Source organism: Amphiura filiformis, chromosome 16 (genome assembly GCF_039555335.1).
Source record: "Amphiura filiformis chromosome 16, Afil_fr2py, whole genome shotgun sequence".
NCBI classification, from domain to species: Eukaryota; Metazoa; Echinodermata; class Ophiuroidea; order Amphilepidida; family Amphiuridae; genus Amphiura; species Amphiura filiformis.
The window spans coordinates 20869104-20893877 of NC_092643.1; the positions used below are offsets into that span (position 1 = coordinate 20869104).

At 36.3% G+C, this 24774-nt stretch overlaps 1 protein-coding gene across 1 annotated transcript; it reads right to left on the bottom strand.

Moving 5' to 3' along the window:
• Nucleotides 1-2167: 2167 nt before the first annotated feature.
• On the bottom strand, nucleotides 2168-24501 carry LOC140135715 (1,25-dihydroxyvitamin D(3) 24-hydroxylase, mitochondrial-like). Its single transcript, XM_072157308.1, has 9 exons — nucleotides 23683-24501; nucleotides 11058-11248; nucleotides 9732-9934; nucleotides 8369-8572; nucleotides 7511-7686; nucleotides 4805-4977; nucleotides 3906-3984; nucleotides 2869-3075; nucleotides 2168-2468 (listed from the first exon to the last, which is right to left on the bottom strand). The coding sequence occupies exons 1-9, from the start codon at nucleotides 23998-24000 to the stop codon at nucleotides 2352-2354; spliced, it is 1668 nt and encodes a 555-aa protein (XP_072013409.1). The 5' UTR covers nucleotides 24001-24501; the 3' UTR covers nucleotides 2168-2351.
• Between the last annotated feature and the right edge of the window lie 273 nt (nucleotides 24502-24774).

A 24774-nucleotide genomic window follows, 5' to 3' on the forward strand; every position in this document is an offset into this window, starting at 1 on the left:
ACTCTGTACAAATGGCCATACCAGGATGTGCCATATCGAGGGTTGAGAACCAGAAAGCCTTAACTCACAATGACCTGCTCTCACAAAATGAGCATAAAGTTGACAAAATAACTTTCTGAGATATTCCAGAATTGAAATCCTTCTTGAAATCCTTCCCTTTAAAATCATACCAAGTGTGTTAGGATAGCTCCTTGCTTTGGTCTTCAGAAATCAATATTTTCTTCAGAAGGCAGAATTTCTTTTGTTTTCCGTTGAATATTGTCACGTTTAATGGACTGTATCTTCTTTAGTACTCTGGTGACTTTACATGCAGTTTGTGGGAGCAGATCATTGTGAGTGAAAGCTTTGTGGTCTCAACCCTCGACATGTTGATTGTCTTATCATATGATTAAATAAATTATACAAAGTTATATACAAGAGTATATATCATGAATTGATTATAAAAACTGTCACTTTTGAAATGAAGATTATAATATAGTATTGCAAATGTTCTGATGTGATCAAGCAAAATCAGTCGGACCTCGGAAATATCGATTTTGAGATATAGCCAAAACAACGGAAATATTTCCTTTTGTTTCCTATTGTTTTGGAAACTCTTTAATTGCTCATACCTATGGAACTGGTTGTTGAATTTCAATAGGCTCTTGTGCAAAATGCAGCTTTGTAAATGCTTTTTACTATCTTATAAGAAACTGGAAATTTGATATTCCGAGTTCCCACTGATTTTGCTTGATCGCATCACAAATGATGATTGTAAGAGTACAATAATAACTTTGATTCAACTCTTATCGTCAGCAATATTTTATGTCACAAAGTTATTTTGAAGCGTACATTATTGTATATGGCAACTGAAGAGTAATAAAATGTATATTTTGTGAATACAATATAAGAGAAGACATTTCTGTAAACTGGTTTACAGTCTGTACAGTTTTATAAAGCCTGTCCTCAATTGTTGTATGTTAAGCACAGAAAAGAAAATATAGAGACCAACCACTAAGAGGTAAAGTCCCAGCATCATCTCTTAATGAGGGCCAATTGTTCCATGAAGTGCGAGAGATGAAATGGCTAAGCACATACCGCATATTTTTATGGTCTTTTAACGTAATTAAAAGAAGGCAATTTGTCACACACTGACATCAAACGATCAGCCCTCATGAATATGCAAGAATTCACAGTATACAAAGCACAGGTACTTTGCCTGTTGGTAGATTTGCCTATTGGTGGTTATAGTCTGTATATTTTCTCGTCTGTGATATTGTGTTACATCATCATATTTAATATAGTGTTGTCATTGGCTAATTGAATGAGACACAAACTACTCAATTATACTTTGTTTGGCTTATAATTGGCACAAATAATGAAATGTGAATTTATGCGGGTTTATAAGTTCGGATTTTATTGATTCAAGCACAAGCAGTAAGAAACAAAAACAATATTTGGCCAATTATAAGCTCAGCTGAACAAAACCATTTGTACCTCAACTTCAGATCAGTTAGGGCATTTCTGCTGTGACCAGTATTATCTTTGCATCTAGAATCTGTAAACTGCAAACTTGTGACCATCTGAATACCATCTTAATAGAGAGTGCCTGTCTTTTGGAAGCTACTTGGGGAGGGCTACATCTGACAGTGGGTTACCATGGTTACACGGCCTGTGAGGTGTGATGAGGTGAGGTGTTTTGGATTAGCAGCCATCTTGAAGGGAAGAATAAACTCTCATATTTTCAGGAAACACACAGCTGTATTTATTTGTATTGCATAGTGCAGTTCACACCACCAATTCGAGGTGAAAGTCGAATGTCGAATGCAACAGGTGCAAATCACTATAGGAGTCAATTCCCTTTAAGTACACAGGCATTCTCTATACCACTGAAGAATTGTTGAAGCAAATTGAAACTCAATTGAATGTCAAATGTGGCAGGTGTGAATCACCCGCCGTAGTAAGTTTGCCTTGAGTACACAGGCATTGTCTATACCACTGAAGAATTGTTGGATCAATACCTCTGAAGAATTGTTCGATCAAATTGAAAATTCAATTGAATGTGCAATGTGGCAGGTGCGAATCACTACTGTAGTCATGTCCCCTTGAGTAACAGGCATTCTCTATACCACTGATGAATTGTTGAAGCAAATTGAATACTCAATTGAATGTTGACTGCAGTGGGTGCGAGTCCCTATTGTAGTCGGTTTGCCTTGAGTACACAGGCATTCTCTATACCATTAAAGAATTGTTGGAGCAGATTGAAAACTCAATTGAATGTCAAATGTGGTAGGTGTGAATCACCCGCCGTAGTAAGTTTGCCTTGAGTACACAGGCATAGTTTATACCGCAGAAGAATTGTTTGATCAGATTCAGGTTGTTCTATCAGTGAATCCCACTTGAACAGGTGATCCTGGAATAAGTAGTCCATGCACAATTGGTTCTACTATCCCTTCCCCTAGGTAAGAAAGCTTGAATTGCTGAGATATCTGCACCAATAAAAAAGAATACAAAATATAACTATTATTAGTATATTAATTTTCATGTTATCTTATTTTTACACAAATTCTACATGATGAAATTGAGGTGGTCTATACATGCTTCACCCTAGCAGGGCGTAAGACGATGCGAGACACAAATAGGATACAGAGAGAGTATGAATTTCAAATGGAATTAGTTGCTCCATTTGAAACTTACTCTCCCTCAGGGGAAGATTCAGGTTGAATCTTTCTTTTTCTCAGAGGGTGTATGAAATTCAAATGGAGCTGCCTTATGTGCTCATTCCATTTAAAATTCATACTACCCCTGTGGCAGATATTTCCAAAATCTTCCACAGGGGTAGTGTAGACTTCAAATGGAATAGCCAATTGTTACTTAAAGAGTACCTACCCTAGCAAGGGCTAGATGTAGCTCCAGTTCAGCAAGCCGTCTGCCGATACACATTCTAGGACCAAAGCCAAACGGTACTGATGCGAATGTAGAGCTAACATTGCTATGTGATGTCTCTCTTAGCCATCTCTCTGGTTTGAAGCTATTAGGATCAGGGAATACCTTCTCATCTCGACCAATCACATACTGCAGAGAACCGACCATAGTCTGCAAAAGTAATAATGTCATATATGGGTATTGATTCACTGGACAGGCATAGGTTTTGATATGTGAATGCATGACATCGATTTGATTTGATTCAAGAGTCCTAATTGGTTAGGTACAATAACCAAATGTGTTTGATCTTTGGATCGACCATCAATGCTGCTTCGATGTTATTATTGTACTAATTAATTAGAATATTTGTATGTAATATATCATTACATGCAATGATTCATATGTTATCATAATCTACTATCTGTTCCAACTCCAATGACACCTCATGCATATTGCCCAGGGTAAGATTAGGTCAATGTATGTACACTGGAGGGACATGAAAATCACCCGAAGGCCCTGTTATATTGATTTTTGGCTGCCACACATATGTGGGGCTTATGTTATCATCCAGATGGTTGGTTGGCTGGTTGGTTGCCTGTTTGTTTGATTGTTTGGCTGGCTGTCCGTCCGGGCGGAAGCAAAACCATTAATCCATTCTGCAGCTTAAATGCAATAACCAACCAATTTCAAACTTGATATGGTGATAGGTTATTGTGGCCTGATGTACTGTATAGTTTTGTGGCATGTTATTTGCATATTTATGGATATTAATGGGCTTATTTGCATATTTGGTTTGCCTACATTTTCATTAATCCACTCTGCAGTATAAATGCAATAACCAATCAACTTCAAACTTAATAATAAACCTTTGTATTTACACACCTTTTAGTGGGGGCCACCTTAATTACAAACTGCATAATTCTAGTTTAAAGTAGAATGCTAATACCAATTCCAATGCATCCACTACTCCTGTGAAAGGTTATATTTATTACTGTTATTACCTTTTTTGGTATGTGGTATCCACCAATGACAACATCTCTGTCCAGGATGCGATTATTTGCTGGAAGGACTGGATATAATCTGTAAACATGGTAAAAGTATCGATAAATTGTAAGTTCAATGTAGATTACATATAATGTGCCATATTTTCTGGAGCAATAAAAGTATCTTATTTGAATGACAAATGGGCAGTGAAGTAATGAGATGAGCCCCCCCCCCCCCATATACAGGTGTAAGTGCCTGCTGAATTTGCAGAAAATCAATAGGCTTACAAAAAGGCAGGCACAAGGATTTCAGATTTAAACATGAATTCATTTTTTTATCCTCAATTTTATAATTACAGCATGTTTTCTGCCTTTTTCAGTAGCCAATTCATCACACTTTTGGTGGGTTTTTTTCACATACTTATTTTGTATTTTGTGATTCTAGTGTCCTCTTTTTATGTGCCAGGAATATTTTTGGTGGGGGGCTAAGTATATGGATTTTTTTCATAATTTTGGGTTTTTACTTGCGGGAAACGGGGGGTGCAAGAATTCTGACTAGGGGAATTTCCCCCCTTGGCGCTGCCACTGATGGTATGTTTGAGTAGATATCCACGAAAAAAGTTTATTCCCCAAATTTCAATTGAATCCGATTTTGCATTTGCGAGTTATGCATGATTATGTGTATTACATTGCTCCATAAGCACAGTGCTGTAATTTTGTTCTGTTAACTGAACGTATACAAATTTGACAAAGTTTTGCCAAGTGAATGTATCTGCAAGAAATTTTTTGCACACAAACATGGTTTCCGGTGGTATTAAATACTAACTTTTGTTGAGAAAAGTAGAGGGGATAAGGCTATGGATCATGAAATGCCCCTTTAAGTAGCAATATAATATGTAGATTCTAGTTTGCTATACCTCAATGTTTCTTTGATGATACTCTTCAAATATGGCATTTGTGTCAAATCCTCCGTCATTGGAATGTTCTGTCCATCCGTCCCCATTACACTGGATATCTCATTGTATAGTCTCTGCTCTGCCTCAGGATGTCTGGAGAGCTCGTATAAAACCCAGGCAAGTGTGTTAGATGTCTGTATGGGAGAGAATGATGCTTATTAGTTTAGGCCAGTGTTTATGATTATGAATTTGATATTGATTATTTACGTGAAAAATGTCCACTTTTTGTGGCAATTTTGTGCAAAATTTGTTGAGTTTGCCCCACCCCCTAAAATTCACTTTAAAAAAATTTATTACATTTTAAAAAACGTTTTTTTATTTTTTATTTTTTTATTTTTATTTTGACCAACCTTTTTTGGTGCAAATTTCTCAAAGTAGGTCAAAATTAAAAAAACAAACAAAAAAAACGGGTCCTAGATATTTTTATCTAGTTTTTACACATTTATAAAAACAACAATTTTGTTGTTACGTTGAACAGAAACATTTGGGCCAATAAAAAAAAGTTTTGAGGAATTTTCTCCAAAAATTAGCATTTTTGCCCAAATTTTACCTCACAGCTTCATCAAGTCTTTTTCATTCTAAAGATGTATATTTTTATATTCTTTAGACCAAACAATTTAGCAGTTATGAGGCCCAAAAGTTTCCATAATTCCAGGGTTCAGACCACTTATTAGCAGTAGTTACTGGTCTCTGCCACCCAATGTATTTGACTTCTGCTGTCCTATTTTGCATTTAAAAGTTTCTATATTATTCCTATATTTTTTGGCAAATGCTGGCTTGAAGCCCTGCAATAATCATTATATTCTAATTCAGGCCAAGGAAACGTAAGAATGACACGCTTTGTGAATGTGCATAACAACTTAATACATTCAGATCTTATGTTCCCATTCTATGTGATAAAAGATAGCATTCCAATCTGGAATTCCAATATATCAAATACAGTAGATAAGAAGATGTGACAAGTTACTATCAGGTATCACCAAAACATTTATAAAACATCCCTCTGGCTGAGTAAGCTCAGCATGGAATGACATTGATTTGAACCCTGGATTTGGGGTTTCTGGGACAGTATGAAATTGAGCATGTTAAAAAGACTAACTTTAAGGTGATGAAATGGCAAGGCATATTGGGTAGTATAGTACAGTTTATCTGGTGGTACATACCAACTGAACCAAGAAGAAAATGCACAAAACAAAAAATGCGGTAACCACTGCCCGATGTTTCTAGGAAACTGAACAAATAAGGAGCAATCAAATAATGCTTGTTCAGAAGGTCTATGGTTCTTGTGTTGTGGCCTAAAATAGAAAACGTATGAAGCCCAAAACAACCTGTTTGACCAACTTCTGAAAACCCACAAAATTTATGAGATGAGAGTACACTACAGAATGGTATGGTTTGGAAAGTCTTTAGTAAGTTAACCATCGGGAAACTGAGTTACTTTTTGTAGAGGGTTGTTGTTTGCCCCCCCCCCCCCCACACGTACACACCCCCACATACATTTTCAATTAGGCCTAAGCGTCATTATATTGTCATATTTGATATCAATGTATAGCTAGTGGCCTATGGGTCTCCTCTAATCAGTGATACCAAAAGAAGTACAAACATTCCCCACATAAATGTCGCTATGAATATGATGTACATATGTTGGTTAGTTCGTCAACATTTAATGCAACTTAGAATTTTGAAAAAGCAGGCGGACTTCCAGAAGTATCACCTTAAATCAAAGTACAGATGTCCAGCTTGTTACATTTATTCAGGCAATTTAGGATTTAGGATTTTCAGGGGTAAGAAGTGCAGTGGGTGGAGTTGATGTTATTAGCATGATTTGGGCAGCAGAAGGGTAGCAAAGTGCAAACAGAGTGCAAAGTGTGCAGGTATCTAATCCATGGAATCCAGATTTCTAGACCTATATCTACAAAAACATACGGTACATTGATAATGATATCTCGAAGTTCTTTCTTTACCTCTTCATTGACTGTTGTTAAAAGTCAATTTTGTGTATCGTTTTTGTTCTTTAGTAGGTTTCACTCTTTAAACTAAAATGCAAGCTTGTACCTCTGTTTGAGATAGAGATACGTATTCAGATTTGGTTTTGAACTGGAACTATAGACTATTAGTATTAGCTTTTTGAACTATTTGGCTATTCTATTACTTGTATTTTAAGTACCGTATTGAACTAGACAGCGCAATGACAATATTTTACTACAAATCCAATCAGAAATGAAATTGTCATTACATTTTTGTCAAGGCAAATATATCTACATCAAGTTTAAAAAGACGAGGTGAATGTGGATACCCTTGAGTAACCCCTCTTCTCCTCATCCATGCACCAATTCCCGATTAGCATTTCCAGTTGTGGTAGCCTATTCCTTTCACCTGATGAGTACACTCCATTGTGTACCAAAATAGCCTGTAGTCATCTTAAATATATGTTTTCTACGAAATCTGACTTGGCCACCCATTTTGAAACTTTAATTTAATCCTTTTGGTAACAATAACGGAACGTCTCATTGTTCCTACTGTGACAGAGATATGAAAATATAACTCATACACGCATTTGACACGCACAGCCAATAAAGCGTTCAGATTTGTCCATGTCTTGATGAATCAAAGTGGGTGAAAATATTAGATCCGAAAGCCATATTAATGATAAAATTGGATGCTTACCGTATCAACTCCTGCTAATAATAATTCACACGCATTTCCATAGATTTTATTCATACTAAGTTTCTGACTTGATAACAAGTATGTCATAAAACCGTTGGCTGTTGTGGAGTCTAGTTCTCCGCCTTCTGCTGTCAGTTTCGACAATTCTTTTAACTTCTCGTCTACTGCTTTCTTAGCTAAAATCAAGCAAAAGTTAAAAACATAAGTTATAATGTGGAAGATTCAATGATTATTTTAAAAAGTTATTAAAGAATCTAATTATCAAATTCAATCATGAACAAGATGGATTTTTTTTGTATTATTTAGTCTTATTGCCCAGAAATTGTGTATTTCTTGTTCTTTTTCGTAATGATGCTTTTCAGAATACCAGATTTGGATAGTCCTTCAAGCATGACTCTCGGCGGACAGAAGTTTAAAACTATATAGCGATGCCTTCGCCCCCCCCCCCCACCCCCACCCCACCCCATAGCCGAGGGGCTAGATTTGGAAGAAATACGATTCATATAAATAGGCCTAGATATTTTATACAAGAGATAGCCCATTGTCCATTAAATAATAAAATGATAGGATATAATTTTACATAATACATCTCGTGGCAGTTTTACCACTAGTCTTTCTGCCCAGAAATTTTGCATTTCTTGTTCTTTTTCGTAATGATGCTTTTCAGAAAACTAGATTTGAAAGAAGAACTTGCTAGTCAAGCCAAACAGACCGATAAAAATAGTAGCACGTACATGGTATAGCACAAATACCCGATCCCGAATTTACTGGATCATCACGTCTACAGGGTAATCTAAATAACTAGGGGCTATCTGGCCCAAATTTAGATCAGCCAACCTAGTTACCATGGTTACTGACCAAATTTAAAGATGTAGTCCCAGGCTTCTTCGTGATCCCGCCAAGGTTTCAGATTATACTTCTTGAAAAGTTCAGATGACGTCACAAACAGAATCTGTCCTGATTTGAACATCTGATGGATGGAGTCAATGAACTTTTGTGACGCTTCTGGTATGTGATTTTCCAAGCATCCAATGCGGGTTTCGAAGAGCACGTTGAATATTGCTGAAAAACGATGCCGTACAATAGCTTGTTAATGTGAAGTCTTTAATTACTTATTAATGCGAGTGGGGTGGCATGAGCCATATTTTGCCAGTTTTACCCATTTAATATGATTTAACTACAAAAACTGCTGTGTAAAGGAAGTCAGTAATCGCATTTATATTTCCATAGGTCTTGCAGTTCTTGAGTTAAGGCCAATAATTAGCAAAACTAAATAAAAGGTTTCTCTTTTTCCCCTCCTGAGAAGAGAAAACTCATGCACATTGGGGAGGAAATGACACCACTTATATCCCTGCTTATATCAAGCCTTACATCTCCTTTATAATCCACCATTCCTCTTGTGTGTCAACTTTGTCTCAATATTTGAGTGTCTTTTAACTTCAAATGCTTTTACAAACATAGACATGATATATCGTGAGCATTAACACAATCGATCCTCATCTTCATCTCCAACGTAAACTTCACATAAGTTTAACCACCTCATCACCATCTTTAACTTCATCTTCACCTCCACCTCCAATTCAACTTCACTTTTATCTTCATCTCCATCTTCCACTTCACCTCCATCTCTACTTCATCTTCACCTTCAATTTCACCTTCATCTTCATATCTAATTCATCTTCATCTCCACTTCATCTTTCTCTTTACCCCACCTTCATCTTCATCTTCATATCTAATTCATCTTCATCTCCACTTCACCTTCATCTCCACTTCGTCTTTTTCTTTACCTCATCTTCATCTTTAACTTCATCTTCAACTTTACCTTCAATTTCATCTCCACTAAGCTTCATCTCCACTTCATTTTCATCTCCACTTCATCATCTCCACTTCACTCTGCATCTTCATCATCTTCAACTTCATATTCATCTTCATCTCCATGATCCATCTTCATCTCCATGATCCATCTTCATCTCCATCTTCATACTCATACTAATGCCAACTAAAATTAATCTTTACGCTAGCCTATATACTTTTTATGGCCCTGGGCGCCATAAAATTCTAGGCCCCTTACATATTGCAAATACAAATAGTAGGCGAAATTAGAGGACAACACCCAGAGGCTAAAGTCAAGCAGGACAAATGAGGACGGAAACCGAAAACTTGAACAGGCCCAATGTATTCAAAATCAAAAGCCTCAGAAATTCACAATTTTACCACTTACATTCCATGGACCATTTGTACATTTCATTGGTGAGGTCTGGTACTAATCCGTCGGTATGTTTTGTGGCATCCCGAACAAATCGAAGTCTCCCTATCATATCTGTAATAACATTGTTGATCCCCTCAGCATATACACTCACTGCACGAGGAGCGCCCATTTTTCGGGCTAGTACCCTTCTGACTTTGTGCCACTGTTCGCCTTCACTAAAGGAAGAAAGAAGGAATGGAAAAGGGAAGAAAGAAAGAAGGAAAGAAAAGAAAAAGAAGGAAGGAAGGAAAGGAAAAACGAAATCGTTGTTATCATCACCTTTTTTCCGTCTTACCTTCATCTTTATCATCATCATCTGTTTAAAATACACTTACAGGTATTCGACAGTTAGTGTGAATTTCAAAAATAATAAACAGCAAAACCAAATATATCTGATGAGAACAGAATAATGTGACCATTATGTTTAACTTAATGTCTCTTTACTTGCAAAGTCGTGTCTGACTGAATCACCTGCTAAAAATTTCGGTCATGCTGGTGTGGTTCGTCAACATGTCAAGGAAATTAATAAAGGTGTAAAAATCCTACTGAGTAACCAGTGGTAAAGAGCAGAATGTCACCGACAAGCATTTGAAAGGCTGGCACCTGCACTGACAGTGCAAATTACCGAATCATTTTCTCTCACTTTCATGCGTTAATATAGGGAAACAGTGGATTATAAACCCCTACTATTTACATAACAGGTGTATCTTCTTTAATATCTGCTGCATGCATTCTATGTTATCTATAGGATCCACGGTTACACTTGACACGTAGGCATATAGCTCGATAATCAGCAATAAAATAGCAGATAATATAGCTAGCTGATAAATGTAATCGGCGATTATATTCGGATAGCCATTCGAGTTTTGAAAGGGGGTTATTCAAGGGTTTCCACATTCACCTCCTCTTTTTGAACTTGATGTAGATATATTTGCATCGACCAAGTTTTGGGTGGTAGAATGATTCATCATGCACGTTTTGCAGCTAGGCTTATGTATTATAGTACCGGTGAAATATACCGTAGACCATATTAATTTGGGGATAGAAAGGGTCTAAATCTCTACCCCCTATGCATGAAAATAATGTTTTACGGGCAAAGCGAAAGGAAAACAAATTTACCCATGGCGAGAAATTGGTGTTCTGAAACAAATTCAAAACGCTCAATAAAAGGCAACTTGATGGAGTGCCATCCATGACTTGCAAAATCTTTGTGTCCTTGTCCTTTTTGGCTTTCTCAATTTCAGTTCTTTGTTTTATCATTTTATCAAGCAAATGCTAAATTTTTCCAAGTTTACTTACAGTGTGAGTAACCCGAATGCCTCGTTCCGATGTGTCCGGTAAGTCTTCCATGGTTTCATGTCTAGTCGTGATGGGTATTTGCCTTCATTGCGATATAAAGCTGCCACCAATTCAGGATTGGCCACGTTGACGAATTCTAGTGTACCAAGTCTCTCTTTCCAAATTGGTCCATACATCTTTGTAAATTCCATCTGTAAAGTCAATAAATTAAAAAAAATTTAATAACTCTAGTACTCTTTCTGAGATGACATCACATAGAGCATCGGACCCGAAAAGGTCCCAGATCCATTTCCCGGATGGCCCGATTTAATACGCTCGATTATGTGTTGCATAAGATGCAAATATTCTGAAACAATGTAAAAACAGTATTTGTTATATCATGATTACAGTGACTTTAGCCGTGTGACAGTTTTTATTATATCATGATTACAGTGACTTTAGCCGTGTGATACTGTAGTTTTTACTATCACATGGCATGAAAAGAAACCATGTGATATCATGATATAAAACAAATATTACATGCCAATATTCGTGTAATAGTAAAAATATATCATTTGGTCAAATTTTGACTGATCTATTTCACGAGGCTTCGCCTCGTGAAATAGAAAAGTCAAAATTTGACCTCATGATATATTTTGTACTATCACACTCATAGGCATGTAATATTTGTATACTGCCGGTATTAATTATTATTGAAGAAGATGTAGGAGTAGGCATATGTCGATAACAATATTAGGCTTATAGCAGATACTGGGATTTTTATGAAATTATTGTGTTATTATTATGTTAGTTCTTTTCTCACTATATCAATAATGTTTAACATAATGTGGAGATGTCAAAGCATTTATTATTAAAATAATTATGTTTTTTAAAATGTTGTATGGTGTTACAAAGGTCAGTGTACTTTCCCTGAAGCGTAACCTCATTGACCGAGGCCTATGATGATGGCATGTGGAGTTTCAAATGAAGTCAAGCCTGGAGGAGTACATAACTGGTGGTCTATTTCAGGTCAATGACCTCAGTCTACATTTTGCCTTTGTCATAATCCATCCACTAGGATCCACAACATGCTCATCTATCAAGACACAGTTCTTTAACCCCAATACATTTGCACATTCATTGAATGACCTTTGAAAATTTGGGGACAAAAACTCATACTCTGAAACTTGAGGTCAAATTTTCCACTATGATTGTTTAATTGAGGTTATTGAACCATGCCATTGGGATGAGGCCATTGTGGTCCATAATGATCGCAGAACAGAACTGTTTTATATTATATGCGTTTGTAAACCTTGAATCGGACATGGAGCTATTAAATAGATGGAGAAGAAATAGATTACGTAACGCATTGAAACCTTGTGCCGATTTGAAATCTGACAAGCTATTCATCGAAAGGTACCTTTTGTTTGGGACAAAGGGCTTCCGCCATTAAATCGGTAAGCTGACCCGACAATGTATTAACGCTTTACCTAGCAGGCTACTGTCAATAAGTGATCAAACGAAAGGCGCGTGAAAGCGACGTCTGGAACGAAAAGTACCTTTTGTTGTAATAACACACAAGGATGTGATTGAGTAGCCGTAAGTACGGTGTACCATGAGGGACATGAAAACTTCATCAGGTTTTTGCATCAGGTGTTTGCAAACTTCAATCAGTTTTTGCAAACTTCAATCAGTTTTGCAAACTTCAATCAGTTTTTGCAAACTTCAATCAGTTTTTGCAAACTTCAATCAGTTTTGCAAACTTCAATCAGTTTTTGCAAACTTCAATTGTTTTTGCTAACTTCAATCAGTTTTTGCTTACTTCAGTTGTTTTCACCAAGTTCAAACACTTTTCGCTAACTTCAATTGTTTTTGGTAACTTCAATCAGTTTTTGCTAACTTCGATTGCTTTTGCTAACTTCAAACAGTTTTTGCTAACATGTGTCGGATTGTGTCCCATGAGAGACAATAGTCTCTACCATAGACCTAAGGGGGGGGGCTGAAAAAATGACCACAAATTTTCCTGGGAAAATTGAGTTTATATATATATGCTTTTCTATGGGGTTGACCCATAATTTTCATGTCAAAAGGGGGGCCCTGAAATTTTTTAGATCTGAAAAGGGGGGCCCCAAAACATTTTCGCGACTGATTTTTTTTTGCATCAGGCCCCTTAACAAGTGTTTGTGAATGGTCCCTTACATTGTAAGATACTCATTCTGTCATTGATCAAATCATCAATAAATGTACTGATAACTCAGTGGCTTTTATCCAATTTTGGTAGCAGATTACAGGGCCGTCGCAACCGGGGCGGCCGGGGCGGCCATGGCCGCCCCACTTTTTTGCCAAAAAAAAAAAAAAAAAAAAAAAAAAAAAAATTGATTTTTTGATTTTTTTTTTTTTTTTTTAAAGATTTTTTTTTGGGGTGCACTGCACGGTACCAGCCTCTCATCCTTGCCACCTGAGAAGAAAATATTTGCAACCAAATATCAATGAGAAATAGTCATCAGATTATAGACTATTATAGTTTAGGGACACCTCACTAGACTCCATGTCTAGTCGATTTCTTCATTTTCAGGCTGGCCCGTGCCGCTCCTATCAATAATTATAATTGTTTTATTTTTTGTCCTAACCATTCATTAAAAAAAAACGTACAGGCTTAACCCTGAACTATACAAATCCTTGACCCTCACCCAGAACCCCCCCAGGTAAATAATCATTGGAAGAAAAATTAATATAAAAACTTTGGCTAACCTATTTTTAGTGTTATTATGCATGAATATGCAATTTGTGTTTAAATTAATTTCTTCAGCCTCATTTCATTGAAATTACCCGATTTATATTGCTAATAAAATAAAGGAGAAACCTTCCAAAGAATTTTGGAAATACAAAAAAAATCTTTCATGCATGAATTTTTTCTTGAATGCAAGAATAATTTTCTTGTGTGTTTGCATTTTGTACTGTGTGCATGAAAAAGCTTTATCTTGTGTGTTTGAAAACTAAACACAATACATTTTGTGTATGATGATCTACTTTAAAATATCTTACATGAAAGAAAAAAGCTCTTGCAGGCAAGACAAATATTTAAACATGAACGATTTTCACCACATCATTCCAACATTCAATATCGGTTTTATTATGTTTATGCTAACAATAATCGCAATATCAGACAGTAATATTTTATTGTTTAGCGCATTTGAACTTTATTGTATTTGCGCATTAAAAAAGTGGGTTTAAGAAAAAATCATTTCACATTTTCATTGATGTTAACAAACATACTTTCAAACAATCCTTTGTTTGTACAAAATAAAAATTTCTTAATGTAAAAATCTGTTATTTAAAAGTATAGGCGCTATTTCATGTTGAAATGTATATATGGATTCTCAATACGTTCAAACGTTAGGTTATATAAAGGGTATGAGAGTACAAAACGTTTTAATAGCATTCAAAAAATTGAAAACATTAAACGGAAACATTCTTAGACTAAAATAATGATATCTGAAGTGTTGACAAAATATTGTACAGTAGGCCTATGTTGGCAAAAACACATATTTTACAATAACTTTCTATTTGTGACAACATTTAAAAATGTGGTTGGGTTCTTGTAGTGTTTTGTCCTACAAAACTTCAATACTCTGAAAAGGTAAGTATTTTATCTTTCTTTTTACATTTATTTCAATATTTTGTTAATGTCACTAAAATAGACCAACAATAAAAATTCGTAATAAACACTTTGAATGAATATTTATTAATTAATTGATGTAGGCCTATACTTACCCAGTTCAATGTAAGCATATTATAAGCCCTATTAAGGCTGTAGAGGCCTACTTTAGTACATAGGCCTATAAAATCCGTCAACATATTTTTAAAAATGCAAACCTGTTTAAATTTCAAATACAATACATGGTCTTATAAATATTATACATGTAGACCTACTTGTAATGGTTTCTGAAATGTAGGTACGCTGTGTCCAATATAAGTTTCCATACAAATGACATCATGTATGACAAGCTGTAATTATCAAGAAGAGAGGCATTTTCATCTCAACAGACATGTAATGCTTTCACGTCAGCCACGTAAAGATTGTCCAAAATTACCATTTGAAGGGTAAGTTTGAAAGTTTTTATTTCTCAGTATTCAAATAAATTGATAAAAGCTTAAGGTAATTTTTTTAGTTCATTAATTTTATTTTAATAATGTAATAAGTTCAAGAATAATAAGAAATGTTGTTGTCACTTTCGTAAATGTTAGACCTGAAGCAAGCATGGTCTATGAAACCCAAGTGGAATTTTTTTTACGTCTTTGACCCTGATGGGTCAGACCATAAGATGAAGCTGTCAAATTTGACATTACCAAGATATTTTTTGAATGTCCTTCTAAGTTAAAGTTCCCCCTTGGAGAAAACTCAATTACGGAGAGCTGTACAAGACATTTACCACAAGTAAAAAATATTACAAGGATTTTAACCTGTACTTTATTTTCTCAAATAGAAGTTTAAAGTGATCGCCAATGACATGAATGAGAATGTTGTTGCCACAATTGAAAGATTTTGGGAGAGTGTTACGGCTGACGCAGCAAGCCTTCAGCTGGAGGATCCAACAGTTCCTAGGCCCAGAAAGCGTCCACGACGTCTGGAGACAGGCGATGCATCGCCCTTTCACCCATCAACTGCTGAAGACCATTATCGCCTTATGTACGTCGATGCCATAGACAACATTACAAGTTGCATTCAAGACCGTTTTAATCAACCTGGGTACAGACAGTATCGGAAGTTGCAGGATCTACTGCTGTATGCCGTGAATGGCAATGATTTTGAATCCCTACTCAAAGAGGTAACCGCATTTTACGGTTCTGATTTTGACTCAGAAAGTACACTCCGACTGCACTTGAACATCCTTAAAGAACAGTGTCAAGGGAAGAAGGATATCACGTTTGAAGAAATCCGATCGTATGTGACTCATGATTTGTCTCCTGGACAGAAGGCCCTTATCTCAAACGCTGTCACTCTTCTTAAGTTAATTCTAGTTATGCCAGCAACCAACGCAACAAGCGAACGCATGTTCAGTTCATTACGAAGGGTGAAGACATACCTGAGGGGACTATGAGACAGGACCGGCTTAATTATATTATGACATTGCACATCCATAAAGAGAAACAGACAAACTGGATCTAATCAATGTCGCCAATGAGTTTGTGGCCGAAAAAGCTGACCATCGCATGCACATATTTGGTAAATTCAAGACCACGGACATAGTTAAGATTCAAGTCTGATGGATGAGGTTTCTTGGGGTTTCTTGAGCCTCATGGCGTGTCTTCAGTAAAGGCTTATTTTAAAAACTATACTCATGTATTCAACAGGCGAAACAGCCGAGATAGTATTTACAATGAGTATAATTAATTAAATTATGTCTTTTATTAAAAAACATAGGCCTATATAACTTTGTTTTGTACTGCCACATTAATATTAATTTGTGTTAGCTACATCAAAGTACAAGAAAAGCCAACTTGTTCCTTTGATTAGCACACGGATGTTTGTCATTGCAATCATACAATGAGCATAACTTTCATTATGTGATGGAAAACAACACTACAAATAGACAATAAGGATATAAAGGGCGTCATGCATATCAGGATGCATATAAGCGCATCATTTGCTCTTTGCTGCATCATCATACGTACCCGGCATGCCCTCTCTGGCACGGCAATTGTTTGGGCACTCTCTTTCACCCTTGCCACTTCTCTTTTTGCGCATTTGGGCATTGGAGCATCAGCAGCTATCATTTTGTGAATTTGTTCTATCTATTTTAATGTTGTCTTTCATCCTAATCGTGTTGGATAGGCTTATTATAGTCCATAATTCCATCTGCCTACGTGCGTAGGGGAGGGGTATGATGTTTGAGATTTTAATTGCCATAATCATGTTAATTGGTGGGCGGATGGTGGGATCATGTAAAGTTTTATTTTTACCATGTTTACTTTTTTTTTAAATATGTAAATTTTATTATGTAAACCTAGCTTCGGGTTGTAATCTTTCTTTCGTACATTATAACTTGTGTCAATTTGTAAGCTGTTCTAGATCATGTAAGCGGCAACACCCGGCATGTACCGCCACTGACCATGCAGAATGAACTAGTATAGATGTCTAAGTGGTGTTGCAACAGTTATATGGGGAGGGGCAAAAGAAACACACAGGGTAGGCCTACACGTAATTTATTGCAAAGCCCTGACATAATAAGAAAAAAAACCAAAAGTTCCATGACGTCCTGTAAACAAAAGTCATTTCGTAATGGTGCGGTCAATATATATTAATAATATGTGGAATTTTCAACATTTCAGTAGTCACACTTCAGTTTCACTCTTTCCGACGGAGGAGTAGGGGAAGGAGGAGGGAGAGACAGAGCAGAGGGAGATAGGGAGGATCAGCCTCCTAACGAAACGAATTTCGTTTATAGGACGTCATCGAACTTTCAAGTTGGAGTGAAAAGGGTACATATTTTTACGATTATTAGCATTATTAACATGATTAATAGAAGTAAATTTGACATACGTATAGCCATGCTTATATTATATGTGTGTAGTTCTTGCGTTTAGGTTAAAAACATCCAAATGAAATAGGCCAATTTTTGACCATATGGCAGTAAAAAAACGATACAAGTTTTGATACCCCTAAAACTAGTTTTTAGCACTTTATGTACATTTACATTCATACAAATGATGTGAGTAGTTTCAATTCACATACCGGGTTTTACGCACATTGTGTACCTCAAAATGCGAGAGCCCACAAGGGGCTCTGCCTCAGCCGGCCCCCAGACCCCCGCCATATGGCCGCCCCACTATTTCATACCTTGCTACGGCCCTGGCAGATTATGAGGAACATAGTAGTGAGTCACTGTTTAAGTTTGCCTGATTTACATAATTCTAAATATATGTACTAAAGAGTAGTAGGTACATGCACAACTTGCTCTCTCTCTCTCTCTTGGGTGCCCTGGTTATGTAACCTGTGATATTACACTGTGAGGAGTCTGCCTCAAGCAGCCTTGACCTAGCTGCTATCATTGCTGTGTATTTGAACAATGTTGGTCCATGGTTGGTCCACCACCAAGCATGTCTCATGGGACCTATCAGTTTTTGTAAACTTCAATCAGTTTTTGCAAACTTCAATCAATTTTTGCAAACTTCAACCAGTTTTTGCAAACTTCAACTAATTTTTGCAAACTTCAACCAGTTTTTGCAAAATTCAACCAGTTTTTGCAAACTTCAATTAGTTTTTGCAAACTTCAATCAGTTTTTGCAAACTTCAAACCCTTTTTTCGCTAACTTTAAACCCTGTTTATGCTAACTTCAAGCCCTGTTTTTGCTAACTTCAACCCTGTTTTTGTTAACTTCAAACCCTTTAGAAGACAAACGGTACCGTGTACCATGAGGGCCCGCATGAGTGACATGCAAACTTTTGTAATTATAAAACCCTAGTACAATTTTCGCCGGGAATTTTCGTTGACATGATACTAGGTAAGTGGTGCCAGTGGCGGCGTCATGAATTTGGTTTTTTTGGGGGAGTGAATTTCGGGGTGGGGGGGGGGGGGGGGGTGGGGGGTGGCGAAATCAACAAAAATTGCGCAAAATTGGGTTTTACTGGGGAACAGGGCTTCTGTCCGGGGAATCCCCGATGGCACCGCAAATGAGTAGCGCGCATAGGGGGAGTGGGTCAGGAGGTATTTAGTAGCAATAAACCCCCAAAATGGGGGTCACTCCCATTGTGGCCTCACCATCCGCGATAATCAACTTTTGAAAAGCACCTTAAACGAGGATTTAACCCTTGGCTAAAACAATACCCTAAACACGTAACACGCGCCTGTTTTCACACCCTAAACAGGGATTTTATTCCTTGCATCAAATTCCATGCCCTAAATTTCATTTCCACGTATTAGCAATTGCAATTTTGCTACCATTTTTTCCAATTTTTCATGTTTTGACACCCTAAACACGATATGCGTGTATCGTGCCTACCCACGAACAACTATGCGTTTTAATTATCGCGGATGGTGTACAGGCCACATGGGAGTGACCCCCGGGCCCCAGACCCGTAATCAGGACTTATGGGGTGGGGGCTGATTTTGAAAAAGTTGACTTTTTTTCAAAATTTTTGGACTAGGGGGGCGGATTTTGAAAAAGTGGATTTTCCCCCAAATTTTGACCTTTTTGAACCAATACCCTCCCCCCATGAAAACGGTCTGGTTACGACATTGAGAACCCCAGGGGCACTCACATTTATGTGTTGTCATCCTCAAACATCCCCCTCAGATTCCCAACCCTAAATACTGCCCTTTATTGTGTGTAAACAATTAACCCTTATTACTGATCTTGGAGCAAAGTAGGAACCCTTTTCACTGATCAACTCAAAATATGTACACCCTTTTCACTGATACAATAAAGTAGACTAAAATACTTGGGCTCCCGTACAGGCTTTGATATTTATTGCTGTGTATGTAAAATACCAGTTGGAAAACGGCTTCCGACAAAACATGAAAATCACTACCTTTAATGCCGACTTGTAGGCCTAAGTGGCTAAAAAGGCTACCCTTTTTTGCAAAAAGCTTGAAATTGATACCCTTATCACGGCCCGCTCGGGTGATTGAAGTTAGCAAAAACAATTGAAGTTAGCAAAAAGTGTTTGAAGTTAGCGAAAACAATTGAAGTTTGCGAAAAGTGTTTGATGTTATCAAAAACAATTGAAGTTAGCAAAAACAATTGAAGTTAGCAAAAACTGTTTGAAGTTAGCAAAAACAATCGAAGTTAGCAAAAACTGATAGAAGTTAACAAAAACTGATTGAAGTTACCAAAAACAATTGAAGTTAGCGAAAACTGTTTGAAGTTAGCAAAAACTGATTGAAGTTTGCAAAAACAATTGAAGTTAGCGAAAACTGTTTGAAGTTAGCAAAAACAATTGAAGTTTGCAAAAAGTGTTTGAAGTTTGCAAAAACTGATTGAAGTTTGCAAAAACTGATTGAAGTTTGCAAAAACTGATTGAGGTTTGCAAAAACTGATTGAAGTTTGCAAAAACTGATTGAAGTTTGCAAAAACTGATTGAAGTTTGCAAAAACTGATTGAAGTTTGCAAAAACTGATTGAAGTTTGCAAAAACTGATTGAAGTTTGCAAAAACCTGATTGAAGTTTTCATGTCCCTTATGGTACACCGAACGTAAGCACAAAAAGCACACATTAGCCGCTGAGTACAGTTCGTGATCACCCCACTGACTTCAGGTGCTTCATTTAAATACATTGAATGCGCTTGCTGAATGATTACACATCAAGCATTCAAGGCTGCCATTTATGTCTATAGTACTGTATAATGGTAATAGCTATACGTATACATGTAACAAATAATAAGTATACCGGTATAGGCCTATATAAAAGTTGTTTCACAAATTGACATTTTATTTTATTTTAAGAAGGAGAATGTCATAAACAGTGGCGTACTGCAGGGGGGCAGCTCTTCTGTGAGAGGTCTTGGGAGGGGATGAGGGAGGAAGAGGTGAAAGAGGGGATATGAAGAACGAGAGGGGGTTGGAGGAAGAGAGAAAGAGGAAGAAATGAAGAGAAATAAATAAATAGAAGTAAATAAATAGAAAGGTAAGGTAAGAAAAATGATAGGAATGAGAGGGGACAAAAAGTAAGAGGGGATGGAGAAGGGAAGGGAGATAAGAAGAGGGAGTGATACTTCAAGGAAAGAATAAGTACAGAGAAAAGAAAAAGGAATGACAAAATGTAGGCATTATAATAATTATTATAGAAACTAAACACAGCCCCCCCATAGGCCTAACGCTAACAGCACTATAGGCAGCCATTCGATGATATCAATGCCTTTATGCATTACGTATTTAAAACGCCCAGTCAGATGTATTTTACACCTGCCAAGCACAAGTCACCCAATTTCGAAAATTGGACGTTGAATGTACACTCTCATGAATATTGATTGGCAACATTTTCCAATATGTCAGCGCTCAAATCGGACACAATAGAACAATAGACCATTCAGTGCGTTGGAATCGGAGATATACAAGGGCTATCTTTATTTGACCACCCTTTGTTGCTATTTGTAGGCCATCAAAAGACAAATATTTGAATCGAATGTTTTGGAGGAGAATAACGCCCACCGTTTTCACAGAAATTGTAAAGAAAGTATTTTTACCGTCCATGTTTTTGTGTGGTGCATGTGTTTGTTCAAAACTTGAATTAGGACCTATTACCTACACATACGGACACAGGTTTTAAATCGTGTTATCTGTTAATATCATGAATGGGTTTTAATAGTTTTTGTCAAAATGTTTTATCAACATTTAATGTCGGATTATATAAAGGTCATAAAACATTCTCTAAATGTTATATCATTATAAAATATTTTTTGGCAAACATATTAATTGCAAACATTTTTGCCAGCATTTCGAACCATAGGTTTGTTTTGCAAAAAAGTTTTCAAAAATGTTTTCCGAATCATATTAAAAAAATGTTTTATACCCTTAGGTCTAATTCGACACTATAACGTTTTCTGTATTTGCTCTATTTGCTGGGTTAGACGTTTTACGGGACTGACGTTTTGTCATTTTTTAATTGTGTATCTGCTGGGTAAGTCGTTTTGTTTCACCACAGACTCTGTCTTCAGAGTCTATGGTTACACAGATTGGAAAGCTGCATATTGCAGTTATCACACCTGATATGAATACATCCTAGGCTTTATATTTACAATTTGCGTAATTGAGCACCAGTTGTTTCTAAATCGGAATTAATTATTTAACATGCTTTACACGTCTCTATAACTTCCTGTATTTTAACTGAAGGCCTATGATTTTAATGCCTTGTCTTGCTACAGTCCTCCCACCCCCGTGCAGTGTGTTCCCATTGCCTCAATTCTCGCCTTGGATGTTTATTACTCCAATGTCAGCAAGATCTCGTCACGTATGGGAAAATAATATATGGCATAAATAATATGACCCCGAATACCATTCTTTGAACTTGAAGATTATTTATGCTATAATTCTATACCAAGGAAATAAATATTGTAGCATATATACGTATAAAAACAAAACACCCGATGCGATGTGCTAGAAACATACAACGCACATATTATGTCTAAATTCACATTATTATGCTATAGGAAGTTATAATTAACCACTAATTAATTGAAGTGCCGCAGTCTTAATTTGTTGCTCACATAGAGTTCAAGTAGTCAACACAGATGAAAATTTAATAGCAATTTTAAGAGCAATTTCCGTCCCTCATGTGTATTGTTTCTTATTTTAAAAGCGCAATACATTTTTGTATAGGCCTATAGCGTATTTTATAACAGTTGTATTTTATATGCCATGTAAGCGTGCTTTATATACCCGGTGTTTTTTAATTGCTTGCACATAAGAGATAATTATCATCAGGGACAAATCTATATACTGATGATATTCCTTAACCTATTATATATGTGATCATATGATAAGCGAAATAAGTCGTTTGTCGCGAATGACACATTTTGATGTTTTTTTGTACGTTGTTCAGTCTTGTTCTATAGTTTTGTTTGAGTTTATTGTTTGTGTTTTATAACATTTTTGTTAATATTATTAATAATAATGATGATATTCTGAAAATTTCACCTTTGGTATAAAATCAATGATGAAATTAAAATCATTTTCTGACAAATGACTCATTTCGTTTGATTACGTCAAACATTATGCATGGATCGTACATGGGTCATTATACTTTTTTTTATTATCATAATGAGTTAATTTGTCCATTTGAAGCTATTTTAGAAATAGTACATTCATAATTAATTTTTAAAGGCAGCTTAGCCTGATACAATTGATACCGAATTGATATGAATATACACGGGACATATATCGGATTTGCATGGTGAATATATACATTTGTCAGCTTTTCTACACACTCACCGACTCGAATTTAATATTTCACGTTCTAAATATGACATGTATTTTGATGTAGCTGTACTATATGCTCCGATCATGTTTGTCTCATTCCGTTTGCTGTTTTATCGCGATACAAATTTATACAATAATTCATCTTCATTTTAAAAATGACAACCATTTCAAATTTGATTTTAAATGTGCCAAATGTGAAATTACACACAGAGATGACAAGTCCAGTAGCTTCCAGTGCTATGAATTCAGGATTTAAGCCTATTATTTCCGCGCTTTTATTTATTTTCAGCAGTTTGGGATTTTTTACCAAAATTGTAGCATTAATTTGAGGCGTTTTCACCATTTTCAGGCGTTTGTGTTATACTTTAATAAGATTATTAAAGAGGCTTGTAAGTTAACGAGTCATGACTCGAGATCAATTTTTCACCAATGAAATGATTCGACTCATATCTTGAAATTTTCCCCATAGAGATCGACTCATTTGACTCGACTCGAGCTATTGCTAGAAACGAAATGACTCAACTCTTTTACAACTCCTGTATGGCAATGATTATGCACATGTTTTAATATATCACGAGCATGATAAATATTTATAGGAAATGCGCTATCTGCTGACAGTCACAAATTATAATGAAGTGGTCAATCCCGGGGGTCAATCATAATCAAGTACGAATGAAATGCAAAAATGAATAATATAATTTAACAAAAACCTGGAATGATAAACGTACCTGATGATCATAAATCCGTGTAAGTCCATGACCAAATACGTAATAAGGTAATGATCCCACGATGGGCCAGTTTTTAGGCCCAGGTATCTCATCAAAAGATTTGGCTTCCGTACTTTGTTGTTGAGCACCCGATGAAGATTGTCCTGATGTAGCACTTACATCTGCAGCCACTGTTGCAGCAGCGTGACTTTGGTGAACTGTCTGAGTCCATGTATCTTGTGTGCTTCTACCAGAAGTTCTGGTAACATTTTGAATTCCAATCGATGAACTCGTTTTAGGTTTTAAGCGTGATAAAATACGTGGTACTCTCGCAGCCATTTTGAAAAACAGTTTAAAAGTCTAAAAAGCAGGTTAAAACAATTAGGGCAGCAGAAATCAAACAACTTATCAACTTTGATAACAACTAATAGCGTCGCTCTTATCTTCCTAACTTCGCTTTGATGAACGTTTCCGAAAGAGTTACCAAGTTGATAAATCAACACCAAAATGAAGAAGAACCATTAAATTCAACCATTTTTTCATCCGATGTGGAACGGCAGAAATCACACGTAAGCCCCAATTAGGCTCGGTAGAGTATGGTGTTACGCACAGGAAATTATCACAATCCAAGCAATAAACTGAGCTACCACGAGAGCACACAATTGACTTTGTGTGCTTTTAATATTGACGAGGACATCCCACCTTTTATATTCTGAGTTCTGAGGCTGTCAAGGATCATGACGCGCTCAGCTGGTGTACGATACAGCGTGATTGGCGCCCTGTGATTCTCTGCGGAAATTTTAACAGAACTTGGGCAGATGCGTGCTGGAGCCGTTTGGGTTTTCTGGGAAAAGCAGCTTGATGTTGAAAGTTTTGAAAGCGCTCTATCTCAATAAACAAGAAATGTCTTTAAAAAGATGATCACGACATAAATACTAGTAGGCATCCCGACATAAATTAGTAATGAAGTTTAAACTTTGTTATTTACATTTGCACCCAGGTTATTTCTCATTTTACTCTAACACATAAAATAATTTTAATAAATGAATAAATAAATAAATAAAATAAATAAATAAATAAAATACATAGATAAATAAATAAAATACATAATCT